General features: G+C 35.0%; 2 protein-coding genes across 3 annotated transcripts; both read right to left on the reverse strand.

The window, feature by feature from the left end:
- Positions 1-2820: 2820 nt before the first annotated feature.
- Positions 2821-4463, reverse strand: LOC112009005 (NAC domain-containing protein 104). Its single transcript, XM_024041359.2, has 3 exons — positions 4188-4463; positions 3757-4031; positions 2821-3271 (listed from the first exon to the last, which is right to left on the reverse strand). The coding sequence occupies exons 1-3, from the start codon at positions 4348-4350 to the stop codon at positions 3104-3106; spliced, it is 606 nt and encodes a 201-aa protein (XP_023897127.1). The 5' UTR covers positions 4351-4463; the 3' UTR covers positions 2821-3103.
- A 6513-nt stretch (positions 4464-10976) lies between these two features.
- Positions 10977-15781, reverse strand: LOC112009036 (uncharacterized). Of its 2 annotated transcripts, XM_024041386.2 has the most exons (4): positions 15452-15781; positions 15272-15377; positions 13385-13596; positions 10977-12383 (listed from the first exon to the last, which is right to left on the reverse strand). In XM_024041386.2, exons 1-4 carry the CDS (start codon positions 15638-15640, stop codon positions 11250-11252), a joined length of 1641 nt encoding a protein of 546 aa, XP_023897154.2. In that variant the 5' UTR covers positions 15641-15781; the 3' UTR covers positions 10977-11249. The 2 variants fall into 2 exon arrangements, with proteins under 2 accessions (XP_023897154.2, XP_023897155.2); XM_024041387.2 differs by lacking the exon at positions 15452-15781 and having other exon boundaries at positions 13385-13633; positions 15272-15379.
- Positions 15782-21393: the final 5612 nt, after the last annotated feature.

Below are 21393 nucleotides of genomic sequence, written 5' to 3' on the forward strand. Positions count from 1 at the left end.
TCGCAAGGACTGGAATTATCTTCTCTCTGACCTTGATGATGCATATGAAGATCTGGTAAAAGAGTTTTATGCAAATGCAATTATTGAAGGAGATGAACTTAAGTGCTGGGTTAGAGGAAAAAGTTTCTCGGTCTCTCCTGCATATCTAGCAGAGATTCTGCACATCAACAGGCCAATTCTTGGGATATCTCCAATCTATGATGACTTTCATCCGAATGAAGAATTACTTAAAGCAGCTCTTGGGGACAATCTAGAATTTTCCTCAAATGGGAATTCAGTCAGTGTTTCATCTCTTCCTCCAAAATTGAGAGTGCTCACGATCATCATGTTTCACAACCTGTATCCCCTTTCCAGCACAGGGTATATGAATCTCGGACGTGCACTGTTTCTTCATGATATGATTTCTGATGTCGAGATTGACATCTGTGCTCATATCTTTCATATCCTTTGCAAAACTGTTCTAAGAACATAATCAAGAATGTGCATCCCATTTTGCTGTCTTATCTCCCGGATTTTGAAGCGGAAAGGGATCTATCCGTTTGAAAACGAAGTTCCCTGCGCTAAACCATGTCCAATCAACATGCGCACATTCAACGCTAGTATTGGTCACAGCAAGAAGGGAATCAAAACAGAAGCTTCCGCATCCCACAGTGGCTCGCGCTCCAGTTCACTCCCTGCTGACGAGAGACTAGACTCTATTGTAGCTTCTGTTCATGAGCTGAGTTCAAAGATGTCCAATTTTTCTTCTATCTTGCATCATCTCAACTCTCGATGGGATACGAAGTTTACTTCGATTCAAACTCAATTGGATGAAATTCAAAGAAAGCTCGAAGATAGTGACGACTAGCTATTCCTTGACAAAAAGGGGGAGATGCTATTGGCAGGGGGAGAGCTCAACGAAAGGGGGAGATTTCAACTAACAGATTTGTGTTTACTGTTTTTGTCTATCCTTAGTTTTTTTTTCATTGTTCTGTATCCAACTTATTTTCTTCAGCACTTATATAGTATGATGTTATTCAGCTTTTAGCATTGTTTGTTTGTCGTTTGTACCCATTGTTGCTTTTGTAAGCTTTGAGGGTTGTTTCTAGCACTTTTGCATGATTGTAGGCTTGTATGGTTTGTGCCATGTATTTGCAAAAACGTTGCTTATGCAGCCTTTGTGCTTTGTGTTTTGGTACTTGTTAATGCTTTGCATTACCATAAGTACAACACTCTTGTGCCCTTGTGGGATTGTTCCTAGATGCATATATGTTCGTATGCATTGGTTGAGTGTTGGACTTGCAAATGATTCTCTTCAATTGAGTTTATCATTTTTGCATGTCCGAATGTTCATTCCTTGTGTGAATGAACATAGTAATCACTTTTGCTTAAGTGATTACTGGTGTTGATCTTGCCATGAATTATTGCTTTTATGCCTATGTTCATTTTTGCTTGATCATGCTTATTTTGCTCCATATGCATATTAAGTTTTTTGCGTACAATGATATTGCTATGTTATTATGTTTCAGGAGTTACTTATTCATATGTTCAAGAGCTTTTCAGAATCTAGAGTTAGGTGTGAGTGAGTTTTCCAACTGTTCCCAACTCACGTTTAAGTCTAGAGTCTGTTGTAGGGTTTTGTCACGGAATACTCAAAGGGAGAGATTTTAAGGTTGAATTTAATCAACCATCTAATTGGCTTTATTCCGTGACCAATTTGCTTGTAATTTAGCACTTAGTAACCCTGTATTTAGGTGAAAAAATTGTAAGGGTAGTGTGTGAGAAGATGTGAAGAAAAACTCAAGAGTGTGCAAGAAAAACAGAGTCTCGCGACTAGGACTTGCGGGTGGTTCGCGACTGGCAAGCCGCGAAAGGCAGTCACGTGAGAGGCACACTGGGAAGCTGAAGGGTCGCGCCAGCTGTCACGCTACAGGACAAAAGTTCCAATCTGGCCAGGCCGTTACGTCGCGACTTGATTTCGCGACTTGGTCAAGCCGTGAGATCAAGTCGCCAACTTGCCCTGTTTGGCAAAAACTGACGTTTTGCATTCCCTTCTCACCCTACTATATATACACCCTTATACCTATCATATTGAGAGAGCTTCCAGAGAGAATTTTGTGAGAGAAAACCCTAGAGAAATACAAGATTGATTCATCTCCAATCTTCATATAAAGAGATTCTACAAATTCCTCTACTCTCTTCCTCTCCATTGTCATACCCTTGAGAGGTCATTTACTAAACCCTTGTCTCACCACACCCACGTCTGTGAGAAGGTCCATTTGGTGTTTTGGGAAGCAGTTTGGAAAGGAACCAATATACATTGGTTGATGCTATGGTCAAGTAGTGGAATCCGGGAAGCTAGAGAAGAAATAGGTTCGGCGTAACCTCGTTGGAGTAAGAAGCTTGGAGGGCTTAGGTACTTGGGTAGATTAGGCTTGGAGGGTCTTCTGCTGTTCATGTATCCCAACTACATTCTTTAGTGGATTATTTGACCGCTTGGAGAGCGGCGGAGAGGTTTTACGCCGAGGACTTCGGTTTCCTCTTCGATAACACATCGTGTGTTGTCCGTGTGTTTGCATTTTCTTTCCCTTTACCTTTGCCTTATATTTACTGCTGTGGATGTGTTTATATTTGGCTTAGATTGTTCTATCAATTCAGTTATAAGCTTGTTATCATATTCCGCACATAAATTGTTTGATATAAAGCTTAAATTGGTATTTTTGTTATTTTGGGTCTAAACGTTCAAAGGTGTTTTATACCCTTTTTGAACTTTCAGTTACAATTTACAAGTGCTTGTTTTACATCCAGTTGTGGAAGCTTACAGCATAGATGACAACATGCTAGGCTAAGCAGGCAACTTTTAAAAGATATATTGAAATTTTCTTTAGTATACAATGGTAACACAAAGTACCCCATATGTTGTTGAAATGAGAGTTTTGTGCATTGTATATGACCTTTCTTTATACATCGGTAACACAAAGTAGCCATCATAATGAAAATCAGAGAAAAGGTAAAAGACTACTTAGTAAAGATATCAATCTTACACTTTGACTAAGATTTGCATTTCATGCACACATAGGTATAAGGCCTACATGATAACTAATCTAAAACTTAAATACTAAATCTACTTGGGAAAACTTGTGTCATCAAATTCATCATCTACAGCTGACAAAAACATTTCGTCAGGGCTTGAAAGCTCCGTTCCATTATCTTCATCATCGCTGATGCAGAACCATTGCGCAAAATTGCCTTTCCTCTCATAAACTCGGCATAAAACCCACTTACTACAATCCTGTAGTTAACAAAAAGGGGAAATAAACTAACTGAAGGTAAGAGTGCCCTTTATACTCCAAACTTGTATGAAATATAAGAATAAAATGTTTGACTTTATGCTTCACTAATCACATCGATCCTATTAAGCTGTTACATGTCTTTTTTCTCCTTTATAAAGTAATCAAAGTTCCCTCTCAAACAAAAAAATAAAGTAATCAAAGTTTAAAAAAAAAAAATCAAACATATATTAGGGAGTATAAAGTGGAACACTAATGGTTGGACTTGGTATATGGTTTCTATTAAAAATTACACCTATATGGAATAAAAATTTATTGTTCCACTTTTTTTGTTTCGCTTTAGAATAAAAATTATTTTTCCCATTTTAAATTCCATAAATTACAACTTATCACATATTTTCCTTTTATTTCCATAAAAAATAACCAAAAGGAAAAAAAAAAATCACACATGAAAAGTTGATGTAGAAACAGTTTAGCATTTACTCACTATTTTTCGTTTTCCTCTTCTGTTGTGCAATGCACCCCTCAAATCATGGTTGCAAAGATGATATTCTTGCATTATCCAATCAGTTTCAACACCACCTGGAGCTTCACCAATGTAGAAGACAAGATATTTCTTGATTCCCACTTTGTTACCAGCACTGGTGACTATAGGTTCATCAATAATACCCGATTCCATCCAATATCCATTTTTTGTGATCCAATTTTCTGTCACCTTATTGCTGAAGAAATAGTACACACTTCCACTTGTCAATGCCTTACCTATATATACAACACAACCCGTATGATTCATTAACACTATATATGTAATGAAAATGATCAATAAGTCATTTTATTACATGTCTAGAACTCTAAACAGAAATATATAGAACAAGACACACACAAAAAAAAAATAATAATTATAATATAGAAACATGCCATTGAATTCCCAAGGATCATGCAGACAAAGATCAAGATCTGGAATTATGTCAGGATGGCATGGCAAGAGTGAGGCCTTGCGAAGGAGAAAGTGAAGGACAAGTTCTTCATCAGTTGGACAGAAATGGAAACCAGGAGGTAGGTTGACACTGCCATCTCCCATCCTATAACAATAAATATATGAAACAATTGGTCAAAGAAAGTATGTTAGTAATATTGAGGTTTATTTTTTATTTTTTTGAATGATAGTAATACTGAGGTTTGAAACTTTGGTCCAGTATATATTTATAGTGCTTTGGAGAGAGAGTGTGATTGCTTGATTACTGTTCAAATATAGAAATGAGTTGGTCGATAAAAGACGGCTGTGGATAAGGATCAAAATCATTCTTCCACTTCAAGCAAGTCATTATTGTTTTTTAATACATAAAAACAAGAGAACTTGTGGAAATATTACGTTTTATGTGTACATGTCTTAGTTTGATGATGATATATGGGACAAGTATTAAGTTAATTATTTTTTTTTTTAAATAAAAAATTTCAAAATGTTGATGTCTTGACAAAATTGTAAGGCTTAAATATTCTTTTACACTCGTTCACATACATTATTTTATACATATAACAATAATTAATATGAGAATGTTTATATTTTAACATATAAAAATATACATGAAAAAAGAAATGTGAAATAATAGCTGAAACCCAAATAGTAAGTACTATTAATAGATCAAACGAATGACTGTTAATGACTATTGGGTCAACCCAATGCCAAAGGCAAAGGGAAAGAAAAAAGAAAAGTAAAAGATAAAAAAGTACTAATAATGCTAATTAATCCATGGGCAACCATGACATAGCACCATTTTCTCCGCAGCCATTGCAAATTATGGTTTACAGTGCATAAAGGAATAATTATACTCGACACACATAGAATGTGTTTCAAAACAAGGCTGAAGTAAAATGTAAAGGCGTCAAAATGCTCAACCTTTTACTATATATGAACTACAAAGTGGGAAACTAAGTAATTATGGTCCATACGTGCAGCTTTCATATGGCTAATCTTTTTCCAACAAGAATTCAAAAAGGCTAGGAGGGAAATACTCTCTCTCTCTCGGTAAAAACTTAACTACAATTCCTAGATAGATGCAGCATATTGGGTTTCTGATCAATTGAATTCAAATATAAAAAATTGTTATATTTTTAAAGACAATTAAATTCAATGTAATTGAGTATTTGAATTCAATTAGGTTATTTTGTGTTTTATTATTATTATTATTATTATTTTCATTTTTAAAAGAGGTTATTTTGTCTCTAAATTAAGTTTTACCCTATATCAATTATTTAGTATTACCTTTCTATACAAATTGGTTGGTTTGTCTAATCAACATGTCCAAGTGGCTATGCTATCATAGCAAAGTGCTCATAACAACTCTCCAATGAGGTGGCTCCTTAAGGTTTAACTGAGATCTTAATATTGACAGAAGGAGATAAAAACAGGTAAGGATTTGCAAACAAATTCCTATGTCCTATCACTCTAGCATGGAGAGAATGGATTGTGTAGAAGTAATATTACATGATACATGTTGTCACAAAAGTTAAAGAAACCCATGACCTTGACATATATAATTATCAGTTTATAACCCTATTGCTGATTTTTTGTTTCTGAAATTTATGATTGCTAAGTTGACATTAATAGTTGATGCTTTATCTGATCCAAAAAGGAAAAAAATTTGATGCTTTATATAAATTGTTTTTCAAAATAATTTTGCTAACACTCCATACTAGCTTGTCCTTATTGCACACAAATTGGTTGACACATCAAGTTTGCTGTTGTTCTAAATTCATATCAACAAACCTTATTAGCCACAATCATGACAAAAAAAAAAAGAACCTAATATTCATAATAAAATTTTCAAAATGATATTAGATATGGATGGAAGAGTTAGTGGACAGAGTTTGAAGTATTTGACCTGTCAATCTTTGTCCGCATTCAAAGGAGTATATGTCTGGTTGATATTGAAAGCACAGGTTAGCTACTGTTTTCAAAAGAACTGGTGGCTTTCTATAAGGGCCCCAAAAATAAAATGGAACCAATCGTCATTCCTTGTTAAGTGGGCACGCATTTCCATTGATTACGAGTCATTTTCTACCTTCAAAGTAAATTTTGTCTTGTCATTATCTTTATAGAAACATAAAGAAATCAATTTGATAAAACAATTAAACCCCATTCCCATTACGTATATATTCAATCAACAAAGCTTCCTCACTTCATTGCTATCACAAACAATAATTACAATTTACTAAAGGTATGGAATCAAGTTCTCTCTATGTAGTTGGTAGGTCACTTTTAACTAGCACGACTTGTTCCCATGACAATTGTTAGCTTACTTAGCATGACAATTCATGCTTATCCTTCAAACTGATAGAAACCATGATGTATAATGGAGTTCTTCTGGCTACAGTTTTGAAAGCTGCTTAATTTGTGCAACAAATTCTTTTACCTTGTCAAGCTTTAGTATAAGATATATATGGTTGCCTTTTTCAACCAAACTCTTAACACCTTTTTCTTCATAAGAATGATGTGAAAGTACAACTTATACTAACCAAAGTGGTTTATATTTAGTAAGTTTTTTTTTTTTTTTTTTTTTTTTAATTTTTTTATGGATATATAGTAAGTTAATTCTTTTGTCATCTTTTCTATCCATCTGAATTATTTAGTTTGTTCAAGGCAAGTTTTAGTAGATATAAAAGAGTTTCTCAAAATAATGAAATAGAATTAGAATAATGGAGTAGAGACGTTCAAATGACAACAAAGCATATTCATGATGTTCTTTTAAAATTTGAGGAGACAGCTCTGTTTGAAGTGACACCTATATTTGTACTACGTGTGGCGTGCAGAATGTTTTCTGTACATTAAGCTTCCAAAGCTAGAAAATTGATGAAATACAAATTAGTCTCGTCGGTATGTTCCTCGTCGGTGTCCAAGGACAAACCTGATTTCCTGTTAAGAACAAAAAGAGTTAAGATAAAAGACATCGGGTCAGGGACCGATCCACGAAGGGGCCAAGAGGGCCAAGGGCCTGGGCCCCCTAGCCCAAAGAAAAAAAAAAGGAAAAAAGAAAAAAATTGGTCCCCCCTAGCCAAAGGAAAAAAAAAAAAATGATTATATTTTTTTATTTCTAGAATTGTGCCTTACTTTTCCAAAAAATTAGACTCCCTCTATTTTAATTAGCCTAGTTCAACTAACAACTACCCAACTCAAAAATTTAACAAAAACAAAATTTTAAAATAAAAAATAAAAAATCTCAATCAGCCCAGTATTAGAGTATTAGTATTAAGTGTTCTAAATGGAAAATATTTAGTATTTAGAACACCAAAATATCAAAAACACTGGTGTATGAGACATTTCAAATGCTATATTAAAGTAGGAAAAGTAAATTTTGGTTTGTGAAAAAACATATATATATATATATATTTTTTGCAACAATTGATGCTCTTAAGAATTATTTTGTATCTTTTTTTGTCTTTGTTAGTAAATGATTGCATCTTAATGTATAATGAAGCAATGATTTTGTGTATTAATCTTGGTTGATAGTTTGTTAGTACTATATGAATACTTATTTGGATTTTTTTCTTCTTCTTATACTTCGCCCCCCCTAGCTTGAAATCCTAAGTCCGCCCTTGACCGGGGGTGGTGCCAGGCATAGGCTTTCCAAAACTTAAGTTAGATAATCTCTCTTTTGAAATCTATTGCATATACTGCAATATGATGTGTCTGTGAGATTACTTACTTGAGCTAGCTGGCTTTATATAATCAGTACTCGGGTTAATGCATTTGTCCATTAATCTCCCCTGGACATTGCACTTGGGTGAATTACTTCATTAATGGCAATGAAGTCTCTCCTTTAATGGGCGTATATATTGTCTGGGCGGCGGCTCATAAAGAACTTTGTAATAATTTTCTTGCCATTACTCATTCCTAGCTAAATTGGTAGAGTTATTTTTTACTTTAATGTGCTTACAGTCATCCATTGTAACTGATGGCCATTTAATCACTACTCGTCAATAATAAAGAGACTTATTACCTCTTAAGTTCCTTAAATAATTACATCTGTGTTTAGTGTTTGCTAAGAGTAGATCCCGAAACGGTCTTGAAAATCATGGGTAATTCTAATTCAGCATGTAAATAGTCATCACTTTTTTTTTTTTTTTGAGAAGCTAAATAGTCATCACTTTGTTGGTCAATAACAATTCTTTATGGTAATGAAACCATAAACCCTACTTCGTACCAAAAAGATGCCAATTTTCAGGATATATATAATACATATCGAGCAATAATCCTATTAGTACACCTAACTTTCCAGTCGCCTTAATCAATATGTAATGTTAAACACAGACATATAGGGACGGTTTAGTCAATTTATTTATTTTATGTGAACTAGTATAGCGGGTGTGCAGGCCAGAAGTCACGTGTTTCTATTATACTTACACCAACATAGATGATAAGGGGTGGGTTCCAGTTAGGAACATATCTAAGGGGCCCATCTCTAAGTTGGGCTACCATCTTTCAAAACCTTAGGCCCATCTCCCATCTTTCAAGCTACGGTGTTTTAGATAGACTAATTTTTTTTACTAGTTATATCTTTCTTTAGTGTTTTTATTTATTTATTTTTGTCTTTGTTGATAAATGATTGCATTTTAATATATTAAAAAACAACAATTTTGTTTATGTGTCTTGGTTTTTAATTTATTAATACTATATGGATGTTTATTTGGAGTTTTTTTTTTTTTTTGCTATACTTCGACCCCTCTAGCTTGAAATCATATGTTTGTCCTTGTTCCAATTAGTGCAACTGGTAAAGTCTCTTTTCATTGAATAAGAGATTTGAGATTCGATCTTTACTTATATAAAAAACTAATTGATGTCTTGCTCTAATGATAAAATTAAAAGATAGCAATCATCAAGAGTAGACGCCATAAGTTGAAATAAAATCCTGCCAATATCTTAAAAAAAAATGAAGAAGAAGAAGAAGAAGAAGAAGAACTAGGGTGGAAATGTAAAATTTTTCCTAAAAAAATTTCAAGCATAGAGAAATAGAACTAATATATAAAACATACTATTGTAACTTTATTTATTTATTTTTTTTGGGAGAAACCAAACTAAAACCAAATTGGGAATTTATTATCAATCAAAAACAGAAATCTTAATGAACATAAAAAAAAAAAAAAAAAAAAAAAAAAAAAAAAAAAAAAGAGCCAACGGAGCAATGTCTCCAAGTAGGTCTTCTAACCAAACCTGTACTTCAGACTAGCTTCAGCGATTTTTGCTAGAGCATCTACAACCTTATTATTGTTGCATTTTATCTACAATACTTTCAACAAAATAAGCGATATCCAATTTAGTTAAACTCTTCTACTTCGTGAATCTCTTCAGTGCACGGATACTCAATCCATATCTAACTCATCACACAACTTTTTGATGTAGTAGTTTTTGTGTTGATGACTTCACTAGAATACTCTGGATCTTCAATGTAGACCAGAGATGCAGCATAGTACAAAACCCTTGGTGCATATATGTCACAATAGTTTCTCCAATTTTCACTATCTCTCTTATCTTATAATGACCTAAAAAGCATTTTTAAATGTCATGGAACCCCAATGCATGGATTTCTAGGTCACTTGGTCACCATGGCTGTAGACTGAAAAGTTTGGAAAAACAGAGCTTGACTTGTTGACTATAGTCGAACTTGGAGAACCTTAATCGGTCAACTTGTAATTGAGCCTGCAAAACCTCTTCTTCTTGCGCAATTTCTTGACCTGTATTCTCGTGTTTTCAATGTACAACTTCAACCACTTTCTTGGACACTAAAACTCAACCAAAAAACATTAAATTACATTTTTGGAAATACGGTTGCCAACACTAGATACATTTGATCCTAACATGAACCAAACTGCTAAGTTTAAAATGTATACAAACTGTTAAAGTTTACTGAACACGTGTGCAAATTAAATCAAGTCTGTTATGGGAACTGAGTACGTGCATTGATCAAGTATGTTACATGGTAGTCGGTTTTTTTAAAAGGAATAGAAACGCTTATAATTGGTAGCTTAGAGAGGGGATTTTGACCAAAGGTTTAGTATATATGATCATGTGGGTGTGTGCGTGTAATGTACTCGGATCAAATGCAATTTCTCTCTCTCAGTTTCTTAGCTCATTCTCTCTATTTTCTTCTTTTCACTTAACTCATATTTCTCTTGATTGTTTTAATGCATATACTGCCAATTTTACATAGTTTGAAAGCCATATGGTCATAGCTTCCTGCTCAACTGATTCCACAGCCTCGAATGCTTTACTTAGTTCTCCTCAAGCTCCAATTTTTTTCTATCCAAGATCTCCAATCTTGTTTCTATGAAGCTTACTTAAGGAGCTTTGCTAAAGGCTAGCAGCAGTAGGACTAACTATAAACAATGAGAAATTGCTGCACAAAATACTGGAAGAGTTGCCATATTAGTACCATGCCTTTAGTTCTGCAAAAAGAACAAGGAGTGAGCCATTATCCTTTGAAGAAATCCATGTCCCCTTAAACTCAGAAGAGCAATCACTGAAAGAAAGACATCAAATGACTCCACACAGTACTCGATGGCCAAGGCTGCAACATTCACAGAAGAAAAACCAGGAGTGAACTCCTTTACATAAGAATTTCATCCTCACCACAGCAAAAGCAGGGGCAAATCAAATTTTAAGGATGTATAGACGAAAGTCCCAAAATTTAAAGGATAAGGAGATATTGCAAGTGATCTTCAAAGAATTGATCATTCCATTTTTAAGTAACACACACACAAGCACCTCAGTATTTGAATGTACACTCAAGTTGCAATTATTGAAACATCCATGCATCCTTTATTCATAGAGGGATCAACTATTGCTACAAAATGGGAAATAATTACTTTAAAAAAAATCACCCCATTAAGGGAAATATAAATACAATGACGTGTTGTATGGCCAAAGCACCAATCCTAATGCTATATGTATACTTTCCTGTTGCCTCCTCATCGGAAAAGGCAAGACTATAACTCAAATTTCCTCTTGGCACACTTGTTGGCTTTCATAAGCTCCACTAAGGAGGGAAGAGGCTGAGGCACAGGAACATTCATTGTCCTATAAAACTTCCTCAATCTTTCACTGTAGCTCTTTGATGATCCAATTGTTAAAGAAGCACTGTTAAGAACTTCAGTCTCTTTATCCACTGACTTCAGACATTGCACTTCAATATCTGCTATACCTGTCTTGCTTTCTGACTTATGGCATTTCACTTCAGCTTCCTCCTGGAATGAGAATTCTTCTACTTTGTTGGCAGATATTTGTGGAGGGTTATTGTTGATAGATGCAACTATTGGACCTTCATGTGAAAAACTAAAATCTTGGAGACCAAGTCTCGCTCTTCCAAATAATGTCACTTTTTTGCTTGGAGGGGACAATTTTATAAGTCCTTTTAGGCCTGTAGATACTTTTACTGGTTCAAATTGAGTTTGAGCATAAGTTTGGGTGTGCTCTTCAACCATAGGAGAACCAGTAACACCTTTGATGGATACATCCACATCTGGCGAACCTTCTGTGGCAATATCAAGAAGCTTCCAGATAGGGTCATTTGGAGCTACTTGATTGCCAAAGCAGTGTTTCTTAACAAAATCTAGCTCCATGGCCCTACAACTGGGGGTTGTTGAAACAACCCATTTAGGCACAAGAAGTTGCAGGGCCCATTCTAATTCTTCCTTGGATGAGTGAATTGAGTAACAAACATGCCAAACACCAAATTGGTCCCTTACTGCTTCATTCATTCTCAGTTTTCTTTGACTTCCATTCTCCGAGAACTCTTCCTCACATGCATACCACTGTGCTGATGGGCGGATTATGAGAGGGGCAGGCTGGCAGTGAGCTTGGGCCTCCAAAAGCTTTGCTTTTGCTCTTTCATATAGTTTAGGAAATCCATCTAATACCTGGAAGCGGGACGAGGAATCTTCAGAGATAATGTCAGGAAATGTTAGGGTTAGAGCTTGGAAACACTCTGGATTAGAGGCTTTATCAACATAGATCTTGGACCCAAATGTTTGGGACACATTTGCCAGAATTTCTTCCTGGCCGAGGTCACAGGTCAGATACACCACAGGGGCATCAGGATGCTTCCATATACAATTAATAACCTATTTCATGGAAATGTAGTTTGAAATGTAAGAAGCAGATTGAGGTTATATTGATATTGTGACATAAGAAATGTGCTTAACATTTAAGATGGAACTGTAGAGAAAAACAATCACATGCCCACACATGCACTCACTCCAATGAGAGAGAGAGAGAGAGAGAGAGTCATAAACTGCTAAGAAATATAATAATAAAACATAAACATGAAACTTTTTTATTACGCTAACAATCGTCAAGATTATAACAAGGAGCATAAAAGGTCATCTATTTTAAAATAATTTGAATGGAATATATTTCTTTCACAATTGGATGCCCTTATTGATTACTATTACTGATATACAATAATGTTAGTAAGAATTCCCAAAGCCTGCTTAAGTTCCTTACTTATGGACACTAAGATAATGATACGCATAACGAGAATGAACTGTGAATTAACAGCATCCATTTATGATATATACCTAAACCAGAGCTCATATTAACCTTGAGGTTTCATGCAGCAATAAAAAAATGTGGAGGAAAATAAAGTATCCTAGTTTAAAATTAGGCCTACATAAGGGCTCATTTATAATTACACAAAATATGAATGCCTGCTAAATGAATTAACCATTGATGAGGTTCGAAATCAGGTTTCTAAGGATATGCTATCCACAGAAAAATTTTCACGATCCATAAATTACAGATGCAGAATATTGTTTCCACAAATTTTCAAAAGATTACCTTAATGTAAAACAAACTAAAACTACAAAGGAGCAAGCAAGATAGATACTATCAATGGTAATAGCCATGAAAATAGATTTTGATTAAACCAAATACAAGTATATAAAGACTTGTATTATATTTGCACATTCTGCATATTTCAATCTAACATGAGAGGGAAAAAAAAAAAAAAAAAGTATGTACGGCTTACAGTAAGGTCATAATATACAAATTGCAGCATGTTTGAGACCACTGATCACTTCAGACATTATAAAAGAAACATGAATAGAATGAAGACCATGGGTACCTGTTGGATTGCTGAGTGCTTGCTGGGAAGGTTCTGACGAAATCTCCCAAATGTGCAGTCTAGGAAAACATAATCAAGTTGACACCTTGGTACTTTTCCTTTCTTGCCAACAAACTTCTTTGGTAAACTTTGTACACACTCAGCCGTGAGTCTGCAATCTCCTGTGTGCAAGATATTACCAAAATTGCCTTCAAACAAGAACATTACAGCCCCTGAGGTTTACACAATCCATGCCAGAAAAAGGACAATCTGTCAATAGAGCTTTTCAAATCATTTTAGGTTTTGAACACAAATGAAAGAAAGAGATAAATGCATAATCAAATGGGGGATCTATTTGACAAGTAATTTATCAAAGGAGTATTGAACTGTATGAGTCTGCTGACATTTTATCTTTCGCAAATTTTAATGATTTTCCCTTGGCAACATGGCTCTTGAGATATAAACTAAGTTGATTGTGCTTCTTTGCTTTTGTAGAATAGTATTTATCGACACACAAGCTCCCAAGTAGAAATTTCACTTACGTGATGCATTAGAAACCATTTTCTTTTGTCAGTAAAACTTAGATACAGTACTTTAGGTCTATTACATTAGGTTCCCCAATTGAATTCAAACAACTAGACCTAGTTGCATTGAATTTAATTGTGTTTTAATGGTCAATGCAATCAGGCGTTTAAATTTAATTGGGGAACATAATATACTGCTCCTAAGTTTCACCATTTATTTTGCTAAGAGCTGATGAGAATTAGAAATAATTGCCTATACATTCTGCAAATTAAAAGATCCAAGAATTTTTTATTATTTTTAAGAACTTTCTGAACAAGTTTTACTAGCATTGTTGTTTTCCTTAATAGTTGATTTTCTCCCATAATTCCTAAATCCAAGACATTCCTAGCCTAATTATGTCAATATGATGCAGGCACTTGAAAATAAACAATATAACAGAAAATGTTTATTGTGTATAGTTTTGGAATTTGCTTGTGGGAGATATATTGTTGTGATATGGCACCAAATCCTAATCTTATTTTCTCTGCTCTGACTTCGTCTATTGTTTATTAGGTATATAATTTTCTTCTGTGTGGACACATTATTGCACATCATTTAAAGTGTGACAAATTATTTACTTAAAAATGCAGAATATTAGGCCCGAGATACCCAACTGTTGCCCATGCTCTCTAGGGGAAATTCTGAACCACTTTAAAAGCCCCAACAAAAGCCCAGCGATGGTTGACGGAGTAACCATGTTAAAAGCCACTGACACTTAAAGGGCAAAGGGATGACACCTATTTACGAACAACAGGGCTGTTTATTCCTTAAGTGCCTGTTTGGGGGGAGAGAGGGGGAGCAAAAAGGAATAGAGTAGAGTTGGCCAAAAATTAGGCTAATTTCCGATAAACTCTACTCTACTCCCCCTCCCTCCCCCTCAATCCAAACGGACCATAAATCTGTATTTAGCTAGACCACGGAGCAGAATTTGATTCATCATACCTGAATTCATAAAATAGAGTAACATCCTCCCCTCCCCAGTACTTATTTTTGTTGAAGTTATAGACTTTTTATTAAACTTGGCTTCCTGCCATTCACTTAAATTTCTCTCCAAAATAACTTGGAACTACATATCTGCTTTGCCTGCTAATTCATCCCTCTCTAATTCTAAGGGTAACATCCACTCCAATCTCTATTCAATCGTAACCATTAAAAATACAACATATTATTATAAGATCAAATTTAAACAAATCCTATCCCTGAAATATGCATATTTAATATGAAATATCCAACAATAAGAACAAAATTTTACAATTTCCACAAAACCCACATGAGCAAACCAATTAAACAACAAAATACAATACAGAGCCAACCAAAAACTATAAAAGAAGAAGAATAAATTACCAGGGCAGTGGTTGGCATCAAAAGCCGTGACAGTGAAAGCCCCATCAGGATCGTTCACAACCACCGATTGCCCAATTTCAATTTCCTCAAACAATGAATCATCAAGCTGCACAAACCCCACAAAATTAAGCTCAACCCAATTAAAAAAAAAAAAAAAAAACCCTGAAAACAGAGACAAACCTGGGGGTAGTGTTTAAGGACAAGAGCCTTGGTGAGAAGGGTTGAGTAGATGGGGAAAGAGAAGTGGGAAGAGATGCCAAAGGAGTGGTCTTTGTGGGCATGAGTTAAGAAGTGGTGCCTCTTTCTCTTTGAAGAAGAAGTCCATGTGTCCACTGAGAATGGTAGCCCTTTGGGCATTTCTATTGGCATTTTCCTGCTACTAATTTGTGTTGGGAGAAATGGGTTTGAGAGGAAAAATAAATGAAAAATGTTGTGAACAAGTTTTCCTCACAGAGCTTCTATAGAAAGAAAGAATGAGAGGGAAGGAAAATAAAAACTTTTCCAAGTTGGGGGGAAATGTTTTTGTAAACAATTGAGGATAACGAATCGAGATCATTGAGTTTAAGACCGACCCGACCCGTTCATCCATCATCCCACCGTGTTTATTACTTTATTTTCTGTTATTTCTTGGGGACCCGTAGGATTATGTTTTAAGTTACCCAAGTACCCTTCGATTTTGGCAAATTGGAGGAGACTGTTATTTGGGTCAAAGGCGAGACTGTTATTTGGGTTTAGAGCATTCACATCAGCTCTTCTAAAAGATTTCATCTATTTTACACAAAAAAAACCTATTTTTTTTTTATTTTACACCATCACTTTTACAAAACACTCACATCAGTTTATCTATTTTACAAAATATTTCAATAAAATATTCATTCTTCATCAATTTTTTATTATTTTCCCTAATGGTCATACTTTTTTAATTTAAACTTAAATTTTAAGTAAACTACCAACACCGGTGGCTCGGCCAATGGAGCCACTTGTGGTGGAGGTCTGATGGTCAAACTTCCAAAATAGTGTTTCTGGTGACCGCCACTAGATCGATGTCTCTGCCCACCGTGCCGCTAGCACTGGTGGCCAAACCACCAAAATAGTAGCTTCGGCGATAATCGACAGATCAGTGTTTTCAACCATCATTCTAACATCAATGAAATATTTCGGTATGTCGTTTCAAGGTTACACATTGAAGAGATATATATGTATATATATATTTTGGTGTGTCGTTTCAGGGTTACGCATTGAAAAGAGAGAGAGAGAGAGAGATATATATATATATATATATATATATATATTATTTACTATTAGTATGATNATATATATATATATATATATTATTTACTATTAGTATGATTTTAGTTTAAAAAAAAAAAAAAAAAGGCTCCGATTTGAATTAAAAGTTTTAATATAGACTTTAATAAAATTCTAAATAAAATCATGCTTTGTTTGGGAAAAAAAATCTCAGTCCTAATTCTTTTATAATTAAATTATATTTAGATATATTTACAAGTAAGGAAGCTTCCTTTTCCCTCACTTTTAACCCCCACCACACATTTGACCCTCTCTTTTATTTTTTGCTTTTATATCTCACAAAGCCCCATCCTTTCTCTACTTCCTCTCCCACATTCTGTTCTTTTTTCTTTTTCTTTTTTGATCTTTTCCTTTGTTGTAGCTTAGCACTTGTTTCTCTCTTCTCTAATGGCAACAGCAAGCTCTCCACGAGCAAAGAAAGCAGCAAGCTTTCCATGGCAGTGGTGACAGCGGCCTTGATTTGAGTTTGGGTTTGGGTTGATGGGTTTTTTGTTGAAAGTTTGATTTTGGTTCTAAGTTGTTGAGTTTTCCATTGAAGGTTTGATTTTTGGTTTGATTTTTCTTTGTTTTTGGTTGATTTTGTGATTGGAATATCATGGGTCTGGATGGGTTGTGGTGGTGATGATTGAGTGGTGGTTAGGCAGTGTTGATTTTGGGTTAATTCTTTGTGCTAGGTTGCGGTGTTTGGTGGTGGCGCTGGGTTTGGTGGTTGGGTTTGTTGTAGTTTGGTGGTGGCGTTGGTGCCTTCTTCCTCGCGCTAGTTTGTTGCAGTTTGATAGAGGAGAGAGAAAAAAAGAATAAAAAAATCGGATAAACATGAACAGTAACCGTGTAAATATACACGATTTACTGTTCATTTACACTGGCTGTGTATATTTTACATATTTTTTCACCCACTGATGTGGGTGTTTTTTTGCTCAAAATGTGTAAAATTGGTCAAAATGTGTATTTTACACAATTGTAAAAGAGCTGATGTGAATGCTCTAAGGCGGTAGTGTTAACATGTTAATGACTTAGGAGGAGTGTTAATTCAGCCCTCATCTACGAATATTGAATCCAAATAGATTTTCTCCCTAGTGTAAACATACTTAGGAATGTATTTGGTGGTTTTAGGAATTTTTTTAGGAGTAATCACTAACAAAGTTAAATTATACACAATTTAGCAAAAAGATAACTTAAATAAATCAACATTACCAAAAAAAGAAATATACACAAAAATATATGAAGTATTATAATTTCTTTGTACTAAAAAAGAGAAAAAGGAAAAAAAAAAAAGAATAATAAAAGATAAAGTGAAAATGGAGAGAGAGAGAGAGAGAGAGAGAGAGAGAGATAAAGACAGAGATAGAGACGAAGACAGAGAGACGGATGTATTGCTACAAATGCAAGCCAAACAAGGGAGAGTAAAATTGTTGCGACTGCAAAGCCAAGAGAGTATAACTACAGGCCCCACCAAGGAGAACTTATGACCACAGTATTTTTCTTGAATTGTTTTTTTAAGGAAAATGAAATTAGAAATTATTTTATATAATGGGTTGAACGAGTTGCAAATTTGAATGACTAGGGATTTTTATTTTTGTTTTTGAATAGGCTTTTTGTTGAATAATTTGTTCATTTGATGTTGTTTGGTCTAGTCTTGTTTTTGTTTGGGATATTTTTGTTGTTATTTGGGCTAATTTTTATTAAGAAGTATGTTTGGAGGGCTAGAACAATGTTCAGAGTAATGCAACATCCACAAAATTTTCACAAAAAATCTTATGCGATCAGGTGTTATTGGTGAGTAAAAAAGTAATTTCAGTATTTAACCTAAATTTGAATTTGTAACAACTTACCATATAAGATTTGTTACAAAAATTTTGTGAAAATATTGTGGATGTAGCATTACTCTTACTTTTGTAAAACCAAATTCTTGTGATTTTCAAGTCATGGTATTCAACATTTTTATTAGGCGGCCAAAATAGGCTAGTTTATTATAATTTCTTTTATTTTGCAAGTATATATAAACATTTTTTGTTAGTCAAGGTGGTCCTGTGACCACCCTAAGTTAAACATGGAGCCGCCACTAGTTCTATAATCGAGCTTGAGTATTAAAAGATAGCCCTGTTTATTCATTTTATTTTAAACACTAGTAGAGCTTAAGCTCATTATCAAACAAAAAAGCTTGATTCATTTTTTTTGTTAAAATTTTTTGGGTTCGAGCTTGTGCACAACTACTTTACCCCATCCCAAATTTATGAATAATATTGCAAATAAGTTTTTCTCTAAGAGATCTCTATCTAGGAGCTTCTATATAGAATTTGAGGGTAGGGAAGGAAACTTTTCTAGGAGGGGAAAGTTTTTGTAATATTATATTATATATATATATATATATATACACATATATACCAAAAAGGGGGGGGGGGGTAAGTTACAAGCAAACTGAAAGGCTGACCGGGGCCATACAGTGATACAGTTTACAGTTGTGAAGACCGACTACTATGGTGTTACAAGTGTAAACTGAAATGTAAACTAGGGTTGCCATTTGATTACAAGATTGAGGGTTGTAATGAGAAGGGAGGTATTTTAGAGACTGAACTAGACCTAAAATTGGACCTGCTTCAGAACTGAACTTGAGCTGCCTTATATAGCTGAAGGGAGCCTTGGATTCTTCTGAAGATTGCTGAAAATGCAGAAGAGTGAAATGCTTTTACTGAAGGTGAATTTCTTTTCCACCGAAAGCACACATTAAATCTGGATTTTGTGTCGAGTATTGTAGATGAACAGTAACGATCACTGTTCATAAATAGTAACTTGTCTCTTTGTCCTTATACAGCTACTGGTGCGGGTATTGTGCATGTACAGTGATTGGTACTGTAGATGAATAGTAGCCTATTCTGAAAACTATTCTAAATAGTGACTGGTTCTATCCAGAATGATTTAATCACTATCCAAGTTGTAACAATCATAAGGATCTTGGGAATCCTGGAAGGGATCATCTGGATTGCGGTTGATTGAGGCTTCTGAAGAGTCAGGAGAAACCCTTTCTTCTGACTCTAATTTCTCTGACTGAATGAGCAATTGCTGGGCAAGATCTTTTAATTCTTTACTAGATTTTTCGGCGATCTGGACGGAGTCTAGGCTAGACTGAGACATTGTATTGTAAGCAATGGTTTTCTGAACTGGAGGAGGGAAGTTCTTTTGGATCTGGCAGATGGCTTGATTAATTCTGAAACTATCCCACCATTTTACGGAGAATTCTCTGTCTAGTAAGTTGGAGTTGATAGTATAATTCAACATACTAATCCAATGGATCCTGTACATGACCGTCATATGCATAATTGCTGGAAATTGGGAACCATGACTTGAAGTTTGAAGTCTGGAGCTGAAATACCTGTAGGCATCCTGTAAAGGTTCTGGGAAGATCTGGGGTACCGAACCAAACATTTCCCACCACTTTAGGAACCATGAGGGTATCGGGCTAGAGAACCTCTTATCAAACATTATGAACCAAGAATGGTCAAAGTTCTTGTTCTGATAAAAGAGAACTTTCTCAAAGGCGTCCATGTAGTCATAATAACTGTAATGGAGTTCTGAACCTGTGAGACTCTAGATGTCGGTGAGGGTTTTGAGCAAGGAGGGATGCTGTCGCCATTCTTTGTAACTGACAAAACCTGTGATGATGAATTTGTGATAGAGAACCTGTGAAGGGTCTCCTTTGTTCATAATATTTTCTATTCAAGCAGACTATTCTTGAATGAGGATGCTCTTATAGAATCTGATGTTTTTCTTTGGGTGTCTTGGGAGGAAGTGCCATCCTTGGGGTAAAACTTCCATGGCTAAGGCTAAGGGATCTGTTATATGAACTAGGTGTGATTCAAGATAAGAGATATACTGGACAAAAAGTTTCTTAACATAAGAAGACCTTCCTTTTTTGGACGGGTAGGAGGAAGAAGGCTTTTGGGGTACTATGAGGACAAAAGGTTCTTCTACTGAATATGGGGTAATTGCCTTAGGAGGAGGGGTTGCTAAGGCTAAACTATAACTGGGTTGACCATGGGACTGTCTTTGGTAATTTGGTTTTGGGATTGTGGATACTACATATCAGTTAGCAATGGCTGATGGAGAGAGGGGAACTAATTGACCAGGAGGGTTCTTTGCCTGACTGGTATTATTGGTGGTTTGCTATTTATGCAGTTTTGGGGGTTGAGGTTGTATAGGTCTTTTCCCGGACATTTTGATTTGGACTTCGCAAAAATTCACGAGTTAGGAAGTCAGGGATACTGTTTTGAGTTCCTTCTATGAATTCAATGTCAAAGTCGAAAATTGAAAGGATGGCTTGCCATCGTACAAAAATCTATTTTGATGCAATGTTTTGAACATCTTTTTCTAAAACATGTTTTGCAGATTTACAATCAATCCTTAGTAAAAACTTTTGATTCAAAAGATCACTTTGAAATTTTGAAATATATAGTACTATAGATAAAATTTCTTTCTTAATAGTACTATAATTAATCTGAGTGGGAGTCCAAATTCCAGAATGGAAACAAACAATCTGTTCAGGGGAAGTGGGACTAACACGCTGGAGGAGAATGCCACCATAACCAATGTTAGAGGCATCAGTCTAAACATTCTTGAAGGAATTGGTTGAGGGAATTCTTAAACAAGGGAGTGTTTTGACATATTTCTTGATTTCTTGGACAATAGCTGTGTGAGTTGGAATCCAAGGAGGAGGATTAGCACGAAGTCTATCAAAGAGGGGTTTGCATTTCTGCCTGAGATTTTGATAGAAATCTGCTATATAGTTGAGGGATCCTAGAAATCTTTGAAGCTGGGTT

Source organism: Quercus suber, unplaced genomic scaffold, assembly GCF_002906115.3.
Source record: "Quercus suber isolate HL8 unplaced genomic scaffold, Cork oak 2.0 scaffold_29, whole genome shotgun sequence".
In the NCBI taxonomy this organism is placed as follows: domain Eukaryota; kingdom Viridiplantae; phylum Streptophyta; class Magnoliopsida; order Fagales; family Fagaceae; genus Quercus; species Quercus suber.

Coding starts and splice junctions, on each gene's coding strand:
- LOC112009005 (XM_024041359.2), bottom strand. CDS start 4,350: ATGGGAGATGGCAGTGTCAACCTACCTCCTGGTTTCCATTTCTGTCCA. Junction 4,032..4,187: donor TGATCCTTGGGAATTCAATG/GCATGTTTCTAT, acceptor TTGTATATATAG/GTAAGGCATTGACAAGTGGA. Junction 3,272..3,756: donor GAAGAGGAAAACGAAAAATA/GTGAGTAAATGC, acceptor TGTTAACTACAG/GATTGTAGTAAGTGGGTTTT.
- LOC112009036 (XM_024041386.2), bottom strand. CDS start 15,640: ATGCCAATAGAAATGCCCAAAGGGCTACCATTCTCAGTGGACACATGG. Junction 13,597..15,271: donor TGATGCCAACCACTGCCCTG/GTAATTTATTCT, acceptor TGTAAACCTCAG/GGGCTGTAATGTTCTTGTTT. Junction 12,384..13,384: donor AGCACTCAGCAATCCAACAG/GTACCCATGGTC, acceptor TCCATGAAATAG/GTTATTAATTGTATATGGAA.